Source organism: Colletes latitarsis, chromosome 7 (assembly GCF_051014445.1).
Source record: "Colletes latitarsis isolate SP2378_abdomen chromosome 7, iyColLati1, whole genome shotgun sequence".
Classification (NCBI taxonomy): Eukaryota; Metazoa; Arthropoda; class Insecta; order Hymenoptera; family Colletidae; genus Colletes; species Colletes latitarsis.
This window is the reverse complement of record NC_135140.1, coordinates 18,873,210-18,896,314: the sequence shown is the minus strand read 5'-3', so window position 1 is coordinate 18,896,314 and position 23,105 is coordinate 18,873,210. Positions and strand designations below refer to the sequence as shown.

General features: G+C 39.8%; 2 protein-coding genes across 4 annotated transcripts; both read right to left on the bottom strand.

Moving 5' to 3' along the window:
• Nucleotides 1-1,799: 1,799 nt before the first annotated feature.
• On the bottom strand, nucleotides 1,800-11,812 carry Limk1 (LIM domain kinase 1). Of its 2 annotated transcripts, XM_076768255.1 has the most exons (8): nucleotides 11,761-11,812; nucleotides 10,910-11,024; nucleotides 10,169-10,609; nucleotides 9,658-9,750; nucleotides 8,901-9,033; nucleotides 8,531-8,763; nucleotides 8,215-8,443; nucleotides 1,800-8,094 (listed from the first exon to the last, which is right to left on the bottom strand). In XM_076768255.1, the coding sequence occupies exons 1-8, from the start codon at nucleotides 11,780-11,782 to the stop codon at nucleotides 5,806-5,808; spliced, it is 3,555 nt and encodes a 1,184-aa protein (XP_076624370.1). In that variant the 5' UTR covers nucleotides 11,783-11,812; the 3' UTR covers nucleotides 1,800-5,805. The 2 variants fall into 2 exon arrangements, with proteins under 2 accessions (XP_076624370.1, XP_076624371.1); XM_076768256.1 differs by lacking the exon at nucleotides 9,658-9,750.
• Nucleotides 11,813-12,035: 223 nt separating this feature from the next.
• On the bottom strand, nucleotides 12,036-22,835 carry LOC143344019 (acidic phospholipase A2 PA4). 2 transcript variants are annotated; one of them, XM_076769552.1, is made up of 4 exons: nucleotides 22,621-22,835; nucleotides 16,597-16,851; nucleotides 15,770-16,107; nucleotides 12,036-15,145 (listed from the first exon to the last, which is right to left on the bottom strand). In XM_076769552.1, exons 2-4 carry the CDS (start codon nucleotides 16,849-16,851, stop codon nucleotides 15,004-15,006), a joined length of 735 nt encoding a protein of 244 aa, XP_076625667.1. In that variant the 5' UTR covers nucleotides 22,621-22,835; the 3' UTR covers nucleotides 12,036-15,003. The 2 variants fall into 2 exon arrangements, with proteins under 2 accessions (XP_076625667.1, XP_076625666.1); XM_076769551.1 differs by lacking the exon at nucleotides 22,621-22,835 and adding an exon at nucleotides 21,674-21,874.
• Nucleotides 22,836-23,105: the final 270 nt, after the last annotated feature.

The following is a 23,105-nucleotide window of genomic DNA, read 5'->3' as shown; positions in this document are numbered from 1 at the left end:
TCAGTAGTGGTCAGTCCTGGTCAGTCCTGGTCAGTCCTGGTCAGTCCTGGTCCCCCCAGTGGTCACCGCTCCACGAATGGCCTGACTTAGGCCCGCGAGACCCGATCCCCCTGGATGCTCCAGGGGTACTGAAGAATTTGTCCAGCGGTAGTCTTCGAGTGGGGAAGTCGAAGAGTGGGGAGACAGTGTCAACGTGAAGAGTTAAGAACCGCTTGGTCTAGAGAACAATGCTATTTCGATTGGTCCTATTTCTTGACCATTCCTAAATCTTCACTGGACACCTGACCTCGATGTTCACGTCATTGTTGACCACGAGTGACCATAAGCTAGTCATTGTTGATCATCGACCCATTAAAACTATTACGAAGATTAAAGCCTTCTTACGAGGATCCCCTTACAATTTGATGCATGATCTTTTTAACATTTTGTTCCACTTTGGAAGAGTGTATCTCATGTTATAAAACACTCATGGTACAGCGATAGCGTTCATCCCACTAGCGATAGGTCTATTCTTTACCTCGTTTATGTGTAATAGGTATATATGGGTTAGAAATTTGTTATGAATCAATTTTTAGATTTATCAAGACACATATGTATAACCTCCGTATCTGTAGTATTACTCATTTTCTATCTGTCAATTTTTGTTAATACGTGTCTTTTAAAAATTCGGAGGTGATTTTAGCGTCCTCGTCAGTTGAGAAACTATTCACTGAATTAGTATTGCAGACAGTTGTAACGTGTGCGTAAATACATGTGAGTTGCTATGCAGGGATTGAAATTCATTTCTGAAAATGAATCGTGGATTAGTCATTAAAATTCTATGACATTGTATTGTCTCGAATCGTCACTTACGAAGCAATTAGTGAACACATTCTTAAACAATCTACAAATTATCGTTTCATCGAAGCGCGAGTTAACGACTTACCGAATGAGTCATTAATAGGTTCATTTACTCTTGTGTCTAAGAATGTGAGAATGATTACGTTCCTTAACGACACTGCAAGAGTAATATCACAGACAAGGTATAAAAATAGACCTTACACCTAATGTATTCTTTACAGGAGTAAGGAATAAATTTTCGAACATTCTTGGAATGTCTACATATTCTACACTGAAATACACGTAATTTGCTTTTAAATTTTTTTCTCGAAAGTGGGTAAGAATTCGAGGGTATGTCTAATCACCAAAAATGATTGTACTTGACCCCTACACCCGAAAATAATTTTTTTAGAACGATTGAAAATTTTTTAATTTTGTCGAAAAATTTCACATATTCTCGAATTTTTTTCTCAAAAGTGGGTAGGAATTCAAGGGTATGTCTAATCACCAAAAATGATTGTACTTGACCCCTACACCCGAAAATAATTTTTTTAGAACGATTAGAGTACTTTTAATTTCGCCGAAAAATTTCTGCACCTACCCCCTGTTATTTTTCATAAATATCGTATTCATGAGCTGTATTTCATAAATAAACTTCAATAAAATACATTCACTATTGTAGTTGACCATTAGTCAGGCAAATAATACATTTTAGCGAAATAATATTCGTAACAGAAAGAAACTAACTTATTCGTATGAATAATTTATTTCCCAGGAGCGTTGCTTTGATTCACAATAAAAGGGACGTTTGAATTACGTATTATTATTTCCCATAAACGAAGCGTCCACTATCATTAGTATCTAGTCAAGGTCGTTTCGTATGCCTGAGAAATAGTTCTGCGATGGAAAGCGTATTTCCACTGTGAGAACATTTACGCTACCTCCATTTTCACACACTGGGTAAAATAAAGTAATAGAACTTTGATTCTCTCAACCATTTATTTTTCACATTTTTTTCTCCGTATTACTAGAATGTTAAACAGAAACGTTTGTTCCCTAGTCGTATAAGATTTTCAGCACGGAAAAACGATTCGGAAACGTCGCGAGTAACGAGTGCCGTAGCACTTATAAAAAGAGAAGGAATTATGATCTTTTCGCCGAGGAAGAATCGTGATCGCGTCGCCGAAAATGATTTACTTTTCTTTTCAATCTAGTACAAAATTATTTTACGTTCGTTCCTCAACAAATGTGCAGTGCAAAGAACAACGTGCGCGTTACTTAGTCTCCAATCGACACCTTACAACGACGTATGTATTTCTTCTTGTCAGCCAAGAATACGACGGCTTCATTGCCAATCTAACAATAAAGGAACAATTTCTCGATGGAAAACTTACAAACACTATTTGCAACTCGTAGACACTGTACTTTATGAACCAATTGAATTACACAAAGTCTCGTGATTCTTGAAATGCAAGAAACATGTTCTACAGCTAACGTAACCTTAAAACTGCATAAAACTTATGTACGCTCGTTGATTTGATTCATTAACATAATCCCGTAGCAAAATCTAATTAGTGACACGAGTATTCGTTGACTGTTCAAGCTGTGAATTTTTATATCTTTTAAACAAAATAAATTTAACATTATCCACCGTAAGAACAAAGTATTTATTGTTATGAGATCCTTGACCGAGGAACTCATGTGCCATGGGTTATGTTAAACATAACCTAGGCTAAAGGATCTAATTTCTGTCACTCTCAGCTATTTTATTTAAAGTACCAAATGGATCCTAAAATGTTATGAAACTGACGAAGACGAGTTATTAATTTTTCAGAATTTCTATGTAAAATACTGATACCGATGGAAATTTCCCTTCGAGAACATTTTCCCGCGGAAATAAATCGATGGAGATAAATCGTTTGGCGCTTAACCCTCTGTCGAGAGATTTCACAGGACTCCTATTATTCGTTTCCTTCCTTCGACAAAGCGTTACACGCTAAATATGTTTGCATTCTCTGATCGCGTTTACTTCCGTTCCCGCCCACCTATCGTCTGAGTAAAGAAAAATAATTTGCAAACGGTTAAGACAAGTTGGACGCTCCTCGTGTTTGAAAAATGTCGGACAGAAGGAGCGTGACAATTTACAGACTATAAAAATAATGTGTCTACCGTCGTTCCGGAGGTCTTCTTTTTTTTTTCTTCTCTTTACAGAAGTTTACAGAGTTCGTTTCTTGTGCCCGTCACGTGTCTATAATGTTTCCTACTTGTGTACTACGTTATTCATGAATAAGCAACGATAACGAGTCTAATACTGTTCGCTGAAAACGTTTTACAACGAGTCCGCCCTGCCGCGTTATATGTACGCGCGATTATTCATACATTATTCGATCGGTTATTCGTTATTCGTTACGCAGATTTCTTAAACGTGTGTATATTCGGTATGTGCGGCCAATTTTTTCGTTAACATCAAAACATTCAACCATTTTGTACTCGACTAGTCCATCCAGTGGTTCTCAAACTTCGCTCCCAAATTATTAGTTTTGGGATAATTTAAAAATGTTTAGGAAAAGGTGATTGTATATACCATGATAGTTTCGTTAAGAAAAATATAGATGACTTTGAAACGAAAGTTTGTCTATTGTTACATGTGAACGGTTTGAGAAACACCGGACTAAATTGTGGTTTCGAAACCAGGTGTTCGTACAGTTTTCAATTGGACGATAATTTCGATTAGTTCGCAAAGTTTTCCGCACATGCCCGTGTTTAAGCCATGATTATTTATTTCTGAAGTATAAATGTTACTTGCAAAATTGTTTATTGCACGTATTGTCCGTTGAAATAACATTAAAAAATTTGTTCTTTTTCTTCAGTACCATGATTCGCTTAGTACTGCAAGTAATTGTTTTCCACTATACACACTGAACAGTAAGAAATTGGGGTTCCTTTCATAGTAACAGTTCTTTGAATTTACTCCACAAATGTTTTCGATTATAGACAGCTTCAAAACACTTTTTATCACAGATAATAAACGTTTATTTGGTGTGATGAATTGAAATGCTTTTAACAACAGCGTACCGATTAATAAAAATTTGTGGTAATATCAAAGGAAAAAAAATGATTCCAATGTTCCTGATTGCAAAAATAAAAGAGAAATATCGAAGAAACATAGGCAACAAAGTAAACAAATTTTCCTTTTTTCGAACACACGTAACGTAAATTGCAAACCGTTATCAATACTGTGTATAATAAAAAAAAATTTATCACGCGTTCCTTTCTCAAACAAAGATCATAAATTATTGCTTTAAATGCAGTACTCCGTTTATCATTCTATTTTGATGAAATTAGGGAACGTTTCACTTACAATTAGAATGTAATAGAATAGAAATACAACTTTTTAATAGTATCAAAAGAACTTTCATCTACATTATCAATATAAAGCTTTTTACTGTTAAATATATGTTTTGTAAACAGTGTTTTGAACATGACGTATGTTGGAATATATATACAAAACTATATGTACATTCTTCATATTATACACATCATACTAATTTATCATCATTTATATCTTTGCTAGATTAGGTGCGAGCATCGGTCCACCGATGAAATAAATAAAAACAGTGCAGGATCGATTTTGCAATTTACACGTCAAAAAGGAAGTAACGAATACAAGTAACTTAATAACATCGAGAATATTATAAAAAAATAAAATAAAAAATAAAGTAATTAATATCAAATTGGCGAAGTTCCATCTTTCAGACAGATAACAAAGATATAATTGACGCGTTCGTATTTATACATGTCGATAATCTGTACATGCACACCACCATCGTATATGTGGATAATATTTTACAGTACGATGTACATATATATCCGATAAAAGATATCATTTTTTTACATTCTATTCTACAAACTGACTCTACATAATGTTTAGAACTTCCAAATATAATTCCGTACTTCCAAAAAATGAAAAGTTGAATGGAGATGGCACCGACCAGACCTACAGTGTTTCCACGAAACACGTTTCGAGAAGACGTTCAACGTGATCGGCGCTGTTTCGCTGCTCCATTTTCCAAAAGCACGCATTAGCTCTATCGATTCTGAATGCATCTGATATAATTCTGGATGGAATGCTTTCGTTAGTCTTATAATTAGTCGAACTCCCGCTTCAGAAAGTACCGCAAAGGCAAGATATTGCAGGAATACGAACGCACCGCTGACACGCAGTATCCAAAACACTTTAGAACCACGAGAACCGATAGCAATGAGATTCATTAATACTGGACGTCAGATTGTTAATACTTTTCCTACGCGTTGTTACGCAATACTGTAAAACACGTTCACGAAGAAATTAGCACGCCCGATGTGCTCGTACGATTTTATGGTTACGAATATTAAAAGGAAACGAAACTAGAAAGTTAAATTGACAGGCTTAGATGTTACAGAGATCAAATTAGTAGGGTGAGATTCGTTTCGTCATAAACCAGAGTTAGGCATCAATCGACTAATTTTCATTAAACTATTAATCGATTATGAAAATTTAGTTGTCAAAGGTAACCGCGATTACTATTAATAGACTGAATGGATTTAAATTAATCGCTATTCGCCTCGCCATTGATTCTATCGATGATTAATCATCGATTACTAATAACGTAGATCGTACACGATTAGAAATAGTTTACTTTTGTTATAGATTCGATAGAAGTTATGGAAATTATTATTTATTAACTGTAGTTCTGCAGTTAAAGAGTCAATGGGAAAGAAAATGTCACTGGTTCGCCGTGCCAGTAAACGTGTCAAGTAGCTAACACCTATGTTACTTGCCATCGTGAATTAATCATTAATTAGATAAACGATGAACAGCGAATAACGATTACGTTAATTGTCGATTCATTTGTCAATAACCGTGAATCGTTACTTTGATTAAAATCTGCCCAACACTGTTATAAACACAGTACGTTAATCCGGTGCTCCGTCGACGTGGAAATCTCACAAAGCTGTGCTCTCGATCGGCGAGGTTGCACGGTTAGGTGTGCAACACCGTTCAGGAGTATGGCACAGGTCCGGCGTATGCCTACCGTCTCTTAATTGAACGAAGTCCAAATCCGCGAAAAAGTCACTCTTCATGGTACCCACTGCGCTATCAGAACCAAAGCTGTCCTGCCTGCATAAATCGTTTTTGTAACATTCACTGTATTCGGTCAACGAGTTAGGCAACTTGTTATCGTACATTGATTTCGTGTCGATTGCAGGCTTCTGGGAATCATTCGACTCCAGTTTCGTGCAATCTTGGATGGACGCGGTGCAGTCTTTTTTGTTATCGACGCGAGTGTCATTTTGCGTATTGTAAATGAGGAGATCGTCGTTTTTGGAGAGGCTCGAGTTCGAATAGAGGCTATCCGCGTAACAGAGTCCAGTATTTTTTCGACAACTATTGTCCCTGTGGAGATCCTCGTTCCTCAACGTGTTGTAAGGCGAATAGTCTTTGTACAGTTTGTCCTTGTGTTTCGCTATGCAGTCTAATACTGTGAGACTCCCCTGCCTGGATAAAATACTACCAATGTCCGAGACGTTGCTATCCTGTCTCGATACCCTGTCGTTCGTACGATCATCTTCGTCGATTTCTCCTGAACTTACAGTTACTTTTGATTGCAACGAAGTACCAGCTTCGGATTGACTGTTTTTCTGCGCAGAAAATGCATTCTTTGGCATCTCTTTTGTGGGAGAAATCTTTGTCCTTCTCAAGTAAGAACCCGTCGAAGTCTTCGAGGCGTCGCCGCTCCCCTTCTTCGTTTCGCCGTCGTTCTGACCGTCGATCTTGTTCTCCTTTTCGGCGGCGTTCATGGATTTACCGATTTGCCTTAAATACGAGCCAACAGAGTTCGCGTCCGACATTTTGAACTTGTTCTCCAACTTGGTCCTCGAGTGACCGATCGAGTGATCGTTGGACTTCTCCGTCGACTTGGAATTCAAACTATTATTAACCTTGTACGAGCACTTGTTATCGTTAATATATTCCGAGGCGTCCGATAAAGAGCACGGACTCGCACTGCCCACGTATCTGATTTTTTCGATGGGTATTCGTTTCAGGTTACATTCCGTTTGATCGTTTTGCCTGACGCAAGATTCCTGTTTGTCGTTCGTAAGGCGCGGCGATGATTCATTCGATTTCACAGTTTGCCTCGCAAAACACCCGGTGTACGTTCCTTCCGGCGAAATAACGATATCCGGTTTTTCGATCGTAACTTCTTTGGACCTCGAGTTCTGTCTCGAGTATCGGCCCGCGTTTCCAGGCGATTCGTTCGTTTTGCTGTTCTGTCTCGTATACCTTCCCCGAGAACCGATCACGTCGGGCACCTGAAGCGTGTTGTTGTTCTGTACGGGATCTTCGCGTTCCAACGTGCTGTCCTGGCAACCGCTGCATCTCTTCTTTTCTTGATGCACCTGGCCCTCTTTGATAGGCTTTAGTTGGGGCACGAGAGTATCCGGGGTCGTGGATTCGCTGGTACTCGTACTGGGACCGGTATAGTTTCTGATATCGAACTCTAAATCCAGCGGCAGTTCGACGCCTACGGATAAATGCAACGCCAATCCCTCCAGCCAAACCTGCATCAGTTCGAAGGGCGGTCTTTTGTCGGGGTTAAGGTCGCAACAGAGGAAAGCGACTCTGTAGAACATTTCCGGGCAATTGGCACAAAATTTCTCTTTGAAGACATTCTGGTTCAGACCAAAGTCCGACGACCTGGGCAGGTAATCCGGATCGGCTTGAACGCGACCTATGATCTCGCAAACGACGATACCGAAGCTGAATATATCCACTTTTTCGTCGTATTTGTTACCCTTCATCATTTCGGGGGCCATCCAATACGGATTCCCGACGACGGTGTACCGCTTCTTCCGTTCCTTTTTCGACGTTTTGGTCTCCCCGTCGGAATGTTTGCTGTATTTACGATTGTCCGGCGAATTGCCATTCTGTATTATCCTGGCTAAACCGAAATCGGCCACGACCACAGTTTTGTCCTCCCTTACGAGACAGTTGTGCGAATTTAAGTCGCGGTGAATGATATTCATGGAATGTAGATAAGCCATACCAGCGGCAATATCCTTCGCGAACGACGTTCGCTGTTCCCATGGTAACGTTTCGTTCGTATCGTGTAGCAGAGCTCTCAGCGTTCCGCCTGATATGTATTCTGTGACCAAATGGAGCTTTTTGTCCTTATAGAGAACGCCGATGAATCGGAGAACATTGTTATGATGTAACGAACGTAACACGGCAACCTGTCAAGTACATGCAGAACAAAATAATGGGGTAACGATTGCAAACCCATGTTGGCATAACGAAATTTTTGCCACGATACGACTCCAATAAATTAATCGATCGATTCTATGTCTACTCACCTCCTTCAAAAAGTTTTTCTGAGCTTCTTCGTCCACTCTGTACAATTCTTTCAGCACCATAACTTCGTTAGTATCCCTGTGCGTGACTTTGAACACTTGCCCGAAGAATCCTGTACCCAAGAGTTCACCTTTCACTAGGTCACTGGCACGGAATATCCTTTGATTCTTTGGCTCTACTCGAAACGATCTAGTTCTGCTCAGGTCGCACGTAGGATTCGTCGGGGAGGATCTGCAAGCATTACATCGCGACACAACTGTACATCGTATTGAACTTGGACCCTAACTATTAGAGAAATAGTTTGCAACCGATCCATACCCGTCGAGCAGTCGCGACATGGAACTGCTACGCTCCTTGTGCATAGGATCCCTCGTTCTTCGCAATTGTCGGCTTCGCGTTCCGCTAATATACCCTTCATCCCGACGTTTAAACAGTCGTTCCTTGTTTTCTGGGCTCGTTCTCGGGCTCCCAATCGACGTCAACATCGTCGCAGATGGCGAGGAATACGTTGGTCGTCGCGATACTGCGTCCGGATCATGCTCGATGGTCAGCTGAAAGATCGTTTGCATTTGTTTCTGTATTCGTTCCAATTGCCATACGTTTAAACGCACAGATTTCATTCCACGCATGAATCGTGATTACTTTTCACGCGTGAGAACAAAAATTACTTCGTAGAGCGAATAATTACCTGCAGAACTGTATCCGAATATTGTATAAGATTTTCAATATTTTCTATAGGCTGATCCTTGACTGGTGTGCCGTTCACTTCAAGTATTCGGTCGCCAATGTGTAAAGATATAAGATCACTGGACATGTTCAGTCTGTAACACGTTTCGTGTGACATTTCGATCGTTCGTAAATGCTTTCTTACAAGAGTACATGCAAAATTTTGCGTGCATTTAATTTTAATCGGTGTACGACGTATGTATTAAATATTACATCTACGATAGTGTCGCGATAAGAAAAAGAGCAAGAACCGAGTGAAGTTAATATTACACGTTCATTTGCAACCTTGCACATTTTATAAACTATTACATATGCATAAGATACGAGGCATAACACGTACAAAGTACAATATGTAAGACTTTTACTGAATAAACACGAATACAAATAATATACGAAATTACTTAAAAGCTGGATGCATCGTAAACACTATAAAACAATGAAGGAAAATATATGACACATAATACATCAAAGTAGTTTTTAAAGTAATATGAAATATTATATTATTAAATATATGGATTGCCGCATCGTCCTATGTAACATGCTTAAAAAACTATACAGCACATATAATTAAATGAATAAATAATATTACACACGAGAAACCTATTTTGCACAATATACGTATTTTGCGTGCAAGTTAAAATATAGCAAATACTAGGCACACACATCTAATTCACAGAAATGCAATGTCTAGTGCATATTATTTATTTGTTATGCTGTACCTATGATTAGAGAAGTGGCAGCATAGCCTAAACAGAACCTCCATCACAGAGGCCAGCAGCTTACTGATCTTTCCACGAACATTTCTCATTAACCTGCATTTTAGTTTAAAGTTATTAGAGGCTGCGCATCTATGCTGGTTCTTAAATAACCAGAGTTAATTATTCATGCACGGTTAAATATTTTAGAAAACCTTTATTAATTATAATTTGGTGATGTACAAAAGTATCGATCTCTTTAAGGTAAAAGGTGATCTTTCCGCGTCCGTTTCGAAATTCATCGATCGTTTATATTATCGTACGTGTTATATATTTTTTTTTTTTCGACAACTGTAATTTTGCTCTCCAGAAACTTGCGTGACTCGTATAAAAAGTGATTCGTATAAAAAAACATTGCAAACTCGCAAAAGCAAGCGTATCGTTTTAATAAACTTTGACAAACAAGACTAAATGTAAAAAGAGAAAGTATAGTACAAGAACGTATAAATATATTGTGTATAGTTTGTATACATACTCGGATATACGGAGCAAAGCACCACAATTTCGAGGACTAGGAGTCGAGTCTAATGTCAGTTTGATTCCCCGCTGTTTCTCGGAATCGGAAGTGTTCGGAGGTATTTCCACCAATCTGATGCTGTGCGGCTTTCGGGCGAACGGATAATTTGCTGTCCTGTTGATCGGCTGCATCTGCCTTTTGTAACAACATCCGCAATAGAGTTTAGACCTCTCGACTAGAGCATAACTTTCTCCTTCGCCGATAAACGCTCCGCAAGAGTTGCAGGCAAAACATTCTGGGTGAAATTTGTGATCGCCTGCCAGCATAACAGGGCCCGTGATGATTTGGCCGCAACCTTGGCAGGCTTCCCCGTAAGCAGCCCAGTAATCATCCTTACAAAATAGTAAGCCATCTTTCTCAAAATACCACGAGGAGAGACCGATATCGCACGCTGAACACCTGAAAAATACAGTTTCGTTAGTCGAACTGTTTTACGCGATATTTAAAATAAAAAAAAAACATTGAGTTCAGATCTGATTAATCCTACTCTCAAGGCAGGTTTTCACCTTGAGAAGATCGTGTTATGCACATGACAAAAATTGCCATTAACTCTGGCAAGGATTGTTTCCAATTGAAATAACTAAAGACAAATATGCAAGAAAACAATCTGAACTAGCCAACAAAAAATTGTGAATGAATCGGGATCACATCCATCCTCTACATTCATCCGATACAATGCCCTAAAGCTTTGATTCTTACCGAAAACAATCTAGATGCCATTCTTGGTTTAGTGCCTGTATAAACTCATCCTCGTCGATGACATTGAGGCAACCTGCACACGTTATTGTCCCTCCACTTTCCCCACTTCTTTGCTCTATGTACAAAAGAGAAAACAGAGTTAGACTTTGACCATGGTTATGGATTTTTTTTAAAACAAATATTCAAAAACCGAATTCCATATACTGCTGATTTCGCGGTTGATTCGTCCTCTACGGTATTTGTACATCTTTTTCTCCGACACACTCTGTTTTGTGTACTTACGTCCACATACGCGGCGCATACGGACGTGCTTTTTTGCACAGGTATTCACGGAACGTTCAGCGCTTAACTCAGCGTTACATTTCGTATATCACGAGCTCGTTGCGACTGTGAAAATAAACACGACGCGGTCGTATGGAAAACAGAGCGCGTCAGGGACGTGCAGTAGGAAGGAAACGTGATTCACGGTTGACATTAGGTAAGCGTTTGGGGAAAGCAGTGATCAACCAGCTGACGATAGATCGGACAGTTCTGAGGCGATCGAGGCTTGTCAATCGAAGAAACACGTTGCTGGGATCACGGAAATGTATACGAAAATATTGTAACCTCGCAAGCGGCCGATCGGAAAAATACAAACGAAAGGAACGCGCAAATAACGTCTCTCGAAGAGCGTGGGCCAGACGACTTGGATGGCAGGACGCCCACGCGATCCGCGGAGCGTCAACGCGTACACGCGAAATCGTCGATCAATCGTCCTACTGTACACGACGTTCGTAACAATGCACGTTCTGCACCACGAATACCGTTCACTCGACTGTAAATAACGTTCAACATTGTCGAAAAAGACGTACCCTTTGACGAAACTTCATCCATCACAGCATCTAGGCTGACACACTCCCACTCCGCGACTCGGCCACTGAATATACAGAGCAGACAGATTCGGGGAATCCATTGTCAACGCGTCGCGGTACGCGCAACGGCGGGGTATTTGAATTTGATTCAAATCGTTTTGCATCTGATCGTACGATACGGATTTTTTATCTAATTTGTTTTGAAACTATGAATCGTTTGAACGATGCAAATGTTATTATTGTACTATTCATCTAAGTGCATAATAAGAAACGAATTATTCATCAAGAGGTAGTTATTTATTTTCAGAATATTTGGTCTTCGTTTTAAATCAGTATATCACGAATACAATTTATACTTAGTACTTTTCGAATCTTTTGTTAAAGAAAATATTACAATAGTTCAATCGATGCATAAACAAAGCGTATACATATTATATGATAGATACTATACAAGTTGCGGGCTGTTAAAGGTAGATATGTTTATTAAAAATTGTGCAAAGTTGATAATTAACTCGTCACGATGCTCCAGCGTCGAGATATAATTGCCTATTATTCGAATTAACAATAACCGTTATATTTGTAGGATAAAACTGACAAATACTAACTTGAGGTAAGATATGTATAAATCATTTAACGTAATTAGAAATATATGGTATCATAAACTATCATATGCTCTAGTATTATATATAATAATTAAACGATCAATCGTATACTTATGGTATAAATATACATTCGTTCCACATTTGTTAATACAGTTAATCCCGATAACCCGGTTTACTGTGCTATAAAAAATATTTTTAAAAATTGTTCTGATAAATGTTATCAATTACCAGTGAACCTAAAACTTTTTAAAATAAATCAACTGTTGTTCCCGATTAATGGTTTAATTTGTACCGAACCAACGAGATTCCACCGTATCATCAAAGCCGATCAAAGGTCGTTAGGAAACAAAATGTCACCGAGGTATTTCTGAAATTCGTGTGACGCGCCTAATCGATTGCACGCTTTCCCGGCTGACCTTTTCGAGGATATTTACAAATCTGGGTATCGTCCTCGATCGATCTTATCTGGTCGCATCGATTATTTGGACTCGGGGGCCACAAATAATGGACGGACGGTTGCTTGTACTTCTGCGAGTAAGCCTGCCTATAGCAAACTTACGTCTGAGCAGTTTAAATCACAGTAGAGATTGTGCAGGGTCGTTGCCATTGATTCTTCGTATTATAGTTATCAAATTATCATCCATACGCTGTTCAAAATAATTATCAGATCAAGATTGCTGAACGACACAGAAAAATATACCAAATATTAGAAATGAAAATTAATTCGAGGTAAGATATGTATGTCAGTAGATATGTCATAAATGGCAACTGGTCTTCCAATTATTTTGAACAGCATTTGAATTACTACTGGACTAATCTAATCTACATAAAATTCAAAGACTCGTTTGAATATACCCATTCAAAAGTCAAAGCTATCAAAGAGAATAGAAAATCGTTAACCTTGAGGAATTCATTGGTACTTCGTTTATCAAGTTGATGCAAAAGTAATCCTAAAAGTAAAATAAAATGTTCACTATCGGCAACAACGAATTAATAAACTTTGGTGTTTCTTAATTTCACGAATTAATTTCGAATTCATTTGAATTTCCGTCTCACACATGTCCTATCGCTTCTGCATCAACTTAATAAAATATCTTTAAGTAAGATCGTAGCCATGCTGCGCGCCATTATGCAATTGCATGTCCTTTCGCGCGACAGCAAAGACAACGAATGATATGCAAGAAACGCGAACCTTGTTATAATTAAACCTTCTTTCACCACGCTTAAACAATAATTGCTCAACAATTGCTTTACGTTTGAGTTTTCAATTCCATAAGTCGAAAAGTGTATCCTTTTGAAATACTGCCCTTGTTTTCCCTATTCAAAAAATTTCTTGTAGCATTTATGCCTCCAATCAATATAATTTCCCTAACGTAATTTCAGAAGATTAATCACCTAATGCTAATACTTTTAAAGTCACATACACGTTACTGAGTAATAATGAGCAGAATGCAACTGTAAAATCGTTTCACCGATTTGCACACATTCGGTGGAATTCATAGAAATTGATGATGCATGAACTTCTTTGGCGCTAGCAATAAGATTCGAAGGCTCAGCGCATACCGTGTGCGGAAATCTCGTAATCATATACGTTATGCGTACATATTGAACGCCCATAGGCGTCCAACGCACGCCATACACTGGTCGATCACCTTGTAAACAATTCGTTCGGCATCCAAAGGGCCAAAGAATCAGATTCCGTATTTATTCGCAAGAAGAAGCTGCATTTCGCAAATTTCAGAGTTTACTTGTAAATTTTGTTGAAAATTTCGTTCGTGTCGCGTCGTTGTTGCTTTCGAGGGCCGCAAAACAAAGGGTCGCGAACCTATGCGACGCGTTGGCCTCGCCGGATGCATTTGTTACACCGTAACTGCAAGGACGACAGGTGACGCGCCACGAACGCGGTCGTTATTACATTTACATAGCCGTTTCTCGGTTTCAGGCTCCCCGGTTCTGACCATTAGTTTCTTTCGTTGCCCTCGAATTCGTTTATCGGACGGTTCAAGAGCAGAAATAAAAGAGTTTTGCTTGACCCCGATCGCTCTTTCCGCGTAAATCTCCTAATATCCAGGCGATTGTTCGATTCACTCGATCCAAGAAACGGCGGTAAATGTAAACGTTTCATTTTAGAAGTCTAAATTTTCGTAATGTAAAGTGTATTTATCAATTCGAATAAAAAAATTATTTCCAGATGGTCACTGGCGTCTTTTCTTTCGGTGAATCTGATGGTTTCCGGTGGACGCAAAGTCAGTCATTCAAATAGAAACCATCTGCCTCTCGTTACTAAATATTTATGGCGTATAAAATCTACATACAACAGACCATAAGTGCATATGGAAAATGACTTTGAGCGGTCAATTAAGTTTACGTCCACTTAGCTGACTTCCAATTATCAAAGCCAGGGTTTAGAAAAACAAAATGTGAAGTTACGATTACGTTTAAATTTGAATTCGACGTTCCAATTGGAGAAATAATCTCTATTTTTAGTTTACTTGACCCATCAACACACGATTTAATTACAAGTAATTTGTCAAACGTGTGTACTATTTAATTTTCATGTAAGTTTGTGTTCTCAGGCAGATCGTCACCGAAAGAAAGAGGCGCTATTTCGCTAATTGCAACTCTGTTCACCGACACCGTTTCAAAGGGTGTCAGGTCCGCTCTTCTTGCGTTTTCGCAATAGCTGGTTGATGTTCAACGGCATCAGTGGAACGTACTTCTCGCTAGGACGGAATTTGTACTGGGAGCACAACCGGTTGGACACCTCTTCCTCGTAACCGTTCCTGCAACAAATGAAACGCATCGCGATTACAGAATGGGTCCCGACGATCGCGGAACATTACGAGAGTAGAATCGACAATAGCGTTCGAGGAAGCGTTGGGAACCCCATAAGAACCGCCACCGCGCCACCACCCACCAGACACCAGGGAAACTAATATGAATTTAACGGTTTACTCGCTCAAACTTCGCCTCGAAGGTACTGCTGCTTCCGTTTGAGGATCTCGGCCATCGCGTGGAGGAACATCTTCACGAACAGAACCTTCTTCGCGTAATGATCATCTTGCGATTCGTTGATCTTGTACCTCAGCGAGTTTTCCCAGTAGTAGGTGCAACTGGAGAGATTCGACGAGCAAAATTGTTAAATTAACCGAACCTAGGATCGAGTTGCTTTCGCTCGTGAACGCATCAGAGTTGAATTTTTGCTGAGGTACTTACGTGTCCCCATTATTCACAAGAATACCGATAGCTTTAAATTAACAACTCGTTACTAATGTACAATAATAACACGACTAAGTAAAGTAAAGAAACTATCCATTTTTCTTAACATCTCCTTAAGAACATTGCGACGGAGTTTCTAATGGATTATCCAGTATACGAACGTCGTTAAATCGAAAACCGGATCCTACCTTTGCCACTGGGAGCACGGGCGTCTCTCCTTGAAGCAAGTCACTTGGATGACGTTGAAGAAGAGGGCACCGAGCGTGTTGGCGACTTCCGAATTAAGATTCTGCAAGCATCTACGGAACTTTGCGTCGCAGTCGCAATGGGATCGCGTGTACGGCGATCTGTTGCACACGCCGTGTATGCACTCCTGAGGCGATATAGTGATCGGACAATGATCGTGCTCCCTGCAACAGGCGTCCTCTAAACGGTGGCGACCGAGGTCGTCGTACGACTCCGCCACTGTACCGGGTCCGCACCATTTTGTACCGGGGTACATCAGGCCACCGCCTTGAGGCTGGTTCTGATAAAGTACAAACCTTCGTTTACTCTAGAGATTACCCAACCACGGTAAACAATACGCTGGAAGAAATATAACTAATAATATATTTCTTCCGCCAATTATAAGCGAAACAACACGATCGTTGCATAGGTTGATATCCATTTGACTCCAATAAAAACAGGAGTGTGGCGTACATGTGACCGAGTTTATATAAATGCTGTAAACTGAAACTGAAACTGTAAACTGTAAAACATTGTTAATGGCGGGAATAAATTCGACCTTCCATGCTTCGCTCAAAGTACAAGAGCGTAATAAAAGTGGAGTATACACGATTGCTATGGTCGAGTAAAGGGTATCATAAAACACTAGATGTCATTTTAATCTTAAGAGTATCGTACTACTCGGATGATCTAATACCAGGATCGTTTCCTGACAAAGTTACACCATGCTTGAGCTTAATTTGCAACTACAAATATGAAAGCACTCTACTCGACGGGGTAAAAGTCATACCTTTCCCTTAGCACGAGAGGCTCTGCACGTTTCCTCGAGGTCTGCGACGAGATTATCAGGCATTTGCCGGACTTTCTTCGGATCGGCGCCGAGGACCAGGCTTTGTATGACGCCGCGATCGCTGTACAGAGCGCAATAAGGCGGCTCTGGTTTTATTTCCACCATTTTGGACATGGTGGTGTCGGCTACAAAGACGCTGGCCTGGCCTCCATCGCCCCAAAGCGTCGGTATTAGTAACAAGAATACCGCGAGCATCTACAAATATGATTAAACAAAGACTGTGTGAATGAATAACTCAGATATCGAGTCGAAAATTGGGCACGTTTTATTTTACATCGATCATAAAGGTTACGCTTAGTTCAAATTTACATTCATTAGAATTTTAAACGGGGTTTCTGAAGAAGGTCGAACGCAACTTGCGAAATTCCTGTTAAAGGTTGGCAGTGTTTGGTAACTAAATTATCAGGAATTTTAATAGAGTTTTTGTAGCGTTTTATGTATTAAATATTGACGAATATAAATAAGTAGACAGTAAATAGAAACTAGAAATAGTATGAAAATAGTCAAATGTTCGAGGTCGTCGGTGACATCATTCATCGAAAGTGAAACGACTTACTTTAATATTTTCTTAATTTTACTAAATAGTTTTTTTATCTTTCGATCGACATGAATTACCCCCGTTAATAAAAACGTCAACAGCAACGAGCATAGTGGGTCAATGATTCGCGAAGATTTCCCAACAATTGAGTAACTACTCGCTGGTTAGACAAATATATCAACGTTATTGATGTTTTAACCGCATTTTCTCTTAAACAAACAGTGACAACACCATAACAACGAACGCACAAGGCCGAGTAATTGCAAACTTGGCGCAGAGAGATGTATCTCGAGATTAAAATACATTGCAATTTCTTTGATTATCGTGTGATTTTTATAAGTGATAAATATCAATTTGGGGAGGTAGGAATTTGGTATTTAACGAGTTGGACGGGGCTCATCCGACAGTCGTGATGTGGCAAAATTAGTACCCCCATGGTCCAGGACTAGGAAAGCCTGCAATGACTGTGACACGGGTCTAATGAAAACTGATTGCGTTACGTGACAGGACAGCGTGACGTTTTCTTTCTTAATCTGTCATTAATCGTTGCTCGTTGAACGCCGTGTTCGAGCAGATTGCCCCGCAGGAATTCCGGTCGCTTTAACGAGTCAACTGTGGGGTAGAGATCAATTAAACGTCGTGGATCGATTCGATTCTCCTTGCCACGGGTCAAACGGTCCTGCCTATGCTGATTCTACTCGGAAATCCCGCCTCCAGAATTCTCCAGATTTTTTAACAAACTTCCACCCCCTCTTCGAGTTTGCAAATAACTTTGAGATAGTTCGGGATTCCAGATTCTAGATCCCCAAAGAATTTTAATTCCTCCCATTCTTAATAATTAAAACGCAGAACTCTCGATCTCCGGATCAACGACTGCACGATGCTGTTACATTTACGGAAGAAGTTGCATTTTTCTTTGAACGTAGATTCGCAGAGATATAAAATTGCACCCGTTAATAAGAACGTAATACGAGCCAATGCAACGGATTCTATTATTAGCATAATTTGTAATTTTTGTTCGCATCTTACAAGGCAAGCATCAAGGTGTTCGTACGTCCTTGCGCGTACTCGATTCATTACGTTAGAGGATCGGTTTTGTAATTTAAATAACACGCTTACGCGCTTACGTTATTCAATATTTCCTGGATTTTCGCGTTCACGCTTCTCTATTTAATATATTTATTAAAATACGAAACGACAAGTTTGTTTTAAGAACAACGTTTCAGCACGGTTTTCGATATCTTAATAACGATTTCCTTTTCTCTAATTATGGAAACGTGACCCGTGTACACTTTCCAACCTTGCTCTACATACAGCAATGACGATTCCATTTCCTCCATTTCACCGCCATCAAATCATTCGTTCAATAGAATAATACGCATTATGACCAGCGGTGGGACCAAGTTCGACATTCACGCGCCATCGTCAGTCGATTTAAATTTTATTAACGCGACTCGAGTGTCTCGAATAAAAATCTCGTTTCTGAAAATTACGATTAACTTATTTGCCTGCCTGTAGACCCCCAACGCCCTCCGTATTTACATATTTACTGCACACAGTCGCAACGGGGGAAAACGCAAAAATACTTACAACTGATTTACCGGAAATTAACACTTGCTACGAAAAATCTCCTTCGGCGCTTCGAAGATTTATCGTCCCTTCACATGTCTCTAAGTTCAACTATCTCGCGTCGCGATAAGGTAATTTATTTTAGACGAAGCATCGAAACGCGTGCACTTGGAAACAATTCCGCGTCGCTGTCGGATCTCTTCGTAGGAACTGACGCTCGTTCGCGGAACAGCGTCGTTTTTTCCAAAACTTGGAAACGCGATTAAGAGTCGCACGGTGCCCCGTCGTTTGATTAATCGCGGAGACGAAATGCGACGCGAATATTCGAGGCAGCGACTCTCGAAAGAACGCGTGGCGACTGATGGTGCTTCACCTTTCTCGAGAACTGTTTCCCAAAGATCCCATCAAGGACGCGTCTAGTAAGGTCATTAGGAGATAAGGAAGAAAAGAAACGTCCAAGGTTTCGTACTGGCTGTCCTTCCGATCGACATTGTCCGGTAATTCGACCGATCGATTCTTCGCGAGGGTCGAATAACCGTGTTTCCGGTTCCCACTGGATCAGTGGTTTTCCTCCAAACGAAAGGAAATGATACGAGAAGATAATACTTTCACAGTTGTCAAATTTTGACCATCGATATTTTAATAAAAATATATATAGGGTGTTCGACTTAGAAAAATTTTAATGGGGGATTCTAGAGGCCAAAATAAGTCGAAAATCAAGAATACTGATTTATTGATCGAGGCTTCGTTAAAAAGTTATTAATATGTAAAGTTCCACCCATACTGAATTTTTTTCTAGGAAGTGGGTAGGATTTCGGGGGTAGGTCTATTCACCAAAAATGATTGTAATTGACCCCCACAGCCAACAATATTTTTTTCAGAACGATTTGAAATATTTTAATTTCGTCAAAAAATTTCACACCTTCTCGAATTTTTTTCTCGAAAGTGCGTAGGATTTCGAGGATATGTCTATTCACCAAAAATGATTATAATCGACCCCTGCAACTGAAAATATTTTTTTCTGAATGATTTGAAACTTTTTAATTTTCCCGAAAAATTTCTCCTACTGAATTTTTTTCTCGAAAGTGAGTGGGATTTCGAGGGTATGTCTATTCACCAAAAATGATTGTAATTGACCCCTGCAACCAGAAATAATTTTTCCAGACGATTTGAAATTTTTAAATTTAATTGTTAATAACTTTTTAACGAAGCCTCAGTTAAGAAATTGATATTCTTGATTTTCGTCTTATTTTGTCCTCTAGAATCCCCCATTAAAATTTTTCCTAGGGGTGACCTAACACCCTGTATTTGTATCGAATAAATGAAATTTGAATTCGTTCCAAGACTCGTCTTGCGCAACTTTGTATTTCGTTATTTAATTATGAAACGTTCATGAGCACCGATGGTCCTATGAATGTATTAGTTACTATTGGAAAGAAGAAATGTCCGACGTCCTTGCGAATCTCCGCGAAAGCCACTGGCCACGAAACACGACTCTAAATTGCTTTTAAATAACCTTCGGAGATTGCTGGCGATAAAAGGTGGCAAATTATCGGAGACGTCTGTTTATTCGGAGATTTCTGCATCGTGAATTTTAAAGGAATTGCGCAAAACGTGGGATGCAGAAAGGATTATTGGGAGGAAACGTTTCTCGGAGTTTGCCCGTTTTTTTTACAATGAGAAAAGTCCCGATGCTTGTAAAATTAGACATGGAAAAATGGCGTAGCAGTCTACGTGTTAAACTTAACCCCTTAATGTAAAATGAAGTATAATGAAAAATGTTTAACTTTGACAATGTAACGTCTCGATAGGATGTTAAATGTCTGTCTGTGTGTTCGGTTTGCACTAATATTAATAGTAGTAATGAGACGAGAACGATCGATGTGAGGTTATGTTACGATCAGTTTGAGGTTATGTTACGAGCAATTGAAATTTAAATAGCGATACGCAATAACATTCTCAGATCGATAGGGAATTAATTCAATTAGCCTGATTAGATCGTCCCAGTTTGGGAGGGTTGGAGCGGAGGGAGGGGATAGATGATCCTGAAAGCGTGACGCTAAACACCCCACGCCATACTGGCGAAATTGAAGCCGATAGATAGAATCTGGGTCAGCGGGGATCGTTGACGAACTTGTCTCTTGAACCTGTGAACCAGATCGACAACCCTATAACCGTGGCCAATCAACTGCGACTCGTCGACTCTGACCCACCTTCGTCGACTCTGAGGGTCACTTCGTAAATCATTATCATCGTATCTGATCGGTCACAGGTCCAATGCTCCACTGGACTGGGACAGTTTCGTTCCCAAATTATTAAACCCCGTTATAGATGATGACCCAATATACAGTGCAGCAGGTTATACTCTCGGAAATTGACGAAGATATCGACTCAATTTTTTTTCGAACTAAATTATTCAAGGGGGATGGTCTTTTGGCGTGAAACGAATTTTGTTTCTTCATCGTTTACTAGGTCTGTAACATGGAGCACCCAAGAGCAGATTTACCGTCGAATTGTTTAGTGAACTTGCGTTAAAAAGAACGATGTTCTAACGAAACACAAAAGTTCGAGATGGTATATAACACATAAACAAATAAAATAATTGTCTAAACGTAAGAAAGACTTCACAAAATAATTTCTCAGTATTTCTACATGCAGTCTGTTATATTTGCATATACTTTTCACTTTCATTAATTTCGTTTAGATAAAATATCTTCTCCCGCGAAGTTGTAAACGCGTGGACAATTGTAAAATGGAGCACCAAAGAGTAGTATGATAACAAAGAAACGCAATACCGTCGTCGTGGAATTAGCGAAATTAGCGTCGATTTGACGTGGAGTACAATTCCCGGGGAGAATCGTCGCTCGTTACGACACGTAGTGCGCGAACCGTTTTAAATCGATGAATTACCCTGTGGAAAACTCGTGCACGTGCAGCAACGTGCATGTGCGTGGACGTTGCACCAACCGCGACCCAAAGAACACCGAAGAAGAACCACCCAGCCGTAGAAGGCTACGCTCGAAGGGATCGCGCATTCGAACTGCGATCGATCGGTTCGCGACTGATCGGTCCGATCGCAGCGGAGAAAAGGCTACGAGTCGACGGAATAACGCGAAAAGCACTGAATGAGGAAGCAAGGTGCGCTTGGGCTGCCAGCACTGTCAGCACCACCCCCGTCTGCGCACCCCCGAAACCGCAACGCGACTCGAGCTGCTGCAGTGCGCAACAACCCTTCCGGGCAGGTAGACACGGAATTGATACGATTATCCATTTAATTCGTCGTTTGAAAATGCTTCACCAGCGTCCACGACGAGTTAACTTCGAACTTTTAGAGATTTGTATTATTCTAATGAACGAACAATGTACATATAGCAAAGACAAAAATGATTTTTAATATTTCAACAACGTGCATATACTACCGACTATTGCACATTTTTATTAAGTAATAAATAAAGTATCGCGCACGCAGTGAAGATAAAATAATTTTATACATTGTAAATTCTTGTTTATCAGTATACGTATGTTTATAGGGACGGGTAAGTTGTCTACATTTTTGTACATTAAAAGTTTTCTTTTGCGCCCCACTGGAGATTATAAAACACTTTTCTTGAAAAGTTTGCCCCCTTTCATTTTGGGAAATGCTGCTTTATCGTCTATTGCAGTATTTTACACAATGGAGGGAAGGAAAGAGCTTTAGAATCCAAGGAGGACACGAAAGAAAATACGAATAAAATTCTGCTCGTTTCTGATTGAAAATAAATCAGTATGCTGTGGGTTAAAAAATCATAAAAAAATTCAACGTGCTTTAGAAAGGTGTTGAACGTATTTGAAATTACATTATGGACGATTAAACTCACGTTAATGTACTGTTGCCTTCGATTCCTATTAGGAAAAGTGACCGACAATGCGTGTTCGTGGTCCTGCGAGGACCGTCAATGTCTTCGTAAGTTTGCGTACGTCCAAGGGTGGATGTCGTCGAATGTCCTCCAGCCGGAACAAGACTAGCTTTGTTTCTCCTCAACGGCTGCTATTAGACTGATCGTTGAAACGTATCATCAGGATACTAATATTCAGGGGCATAGATATACGAACCCATGGTCCAGATGCGTTACATCGGGGAGCCTCTAAATCACGTGATACGCCGCATGTTTATAACTATATAACATATAACTGTCCGCTGCAAAATAGATCGCATTAATGTCGTCGCCGTGCTAGGGCACTCCAGAGGGCTACGCTTCGTATACAGAGTGACCGAAACGAAATTCAAATGAAAGTAATACAAGTATCGAGTACATTTTTCAGGACGAAGTGAAAAAAAAAAACAGATTCGATAAGGGATTAC

What these genes read in the sequence shown, in the direction of transcription:
- LOC143344019 (XM_076769551.1), bottom strand. Translation starts at nt 21,709, where the DNA reads ATGCACGTTGCTGCACGTGCACGAGTTTTCCACAGG. An exon ending in GTGCACGAGTTTTCCACAGG is followed by an intron (nt 16,852 to 21,673) that starts GTAATTCATCGA and finishes TCATATTTGTAG; the next exon opens with ATGCTCGCGGTATTCTTGTT. An exon ending in CCGTGCTCCCAGTGGCAAAG is followed by an intron (nt 15,146 to 15,769) that starts GTAGGATCCGGT and finishes CATTTGTTGCAG; the next exon opens with GAACGGTTACGAGGAAGAGG.
- Limk1 (XM_076768255.1), bottom strand. Translation starts at nt 11,782, where the DNA reads ATGGATGAAGTTTCGTCAAAGG. An exon ending in ATGTCGCGACTGCTCGACGG is followed by an intron (nt 8,444 to 8,530) that starts GTATGGATCGGT and finishes TAATGCTTGCAG; the next exon opens with ATCCTCCCCGACGAATCCTA. An exon ending in AGAAAAACTTTTTGAAGGAG is followed by an intron (nt 8,095 to 8,214) that starts GTGAGTAGACAT and finishes TGTACTTGACAG; the next exon opens with GTTGCCGTGTTACGTTCGTT.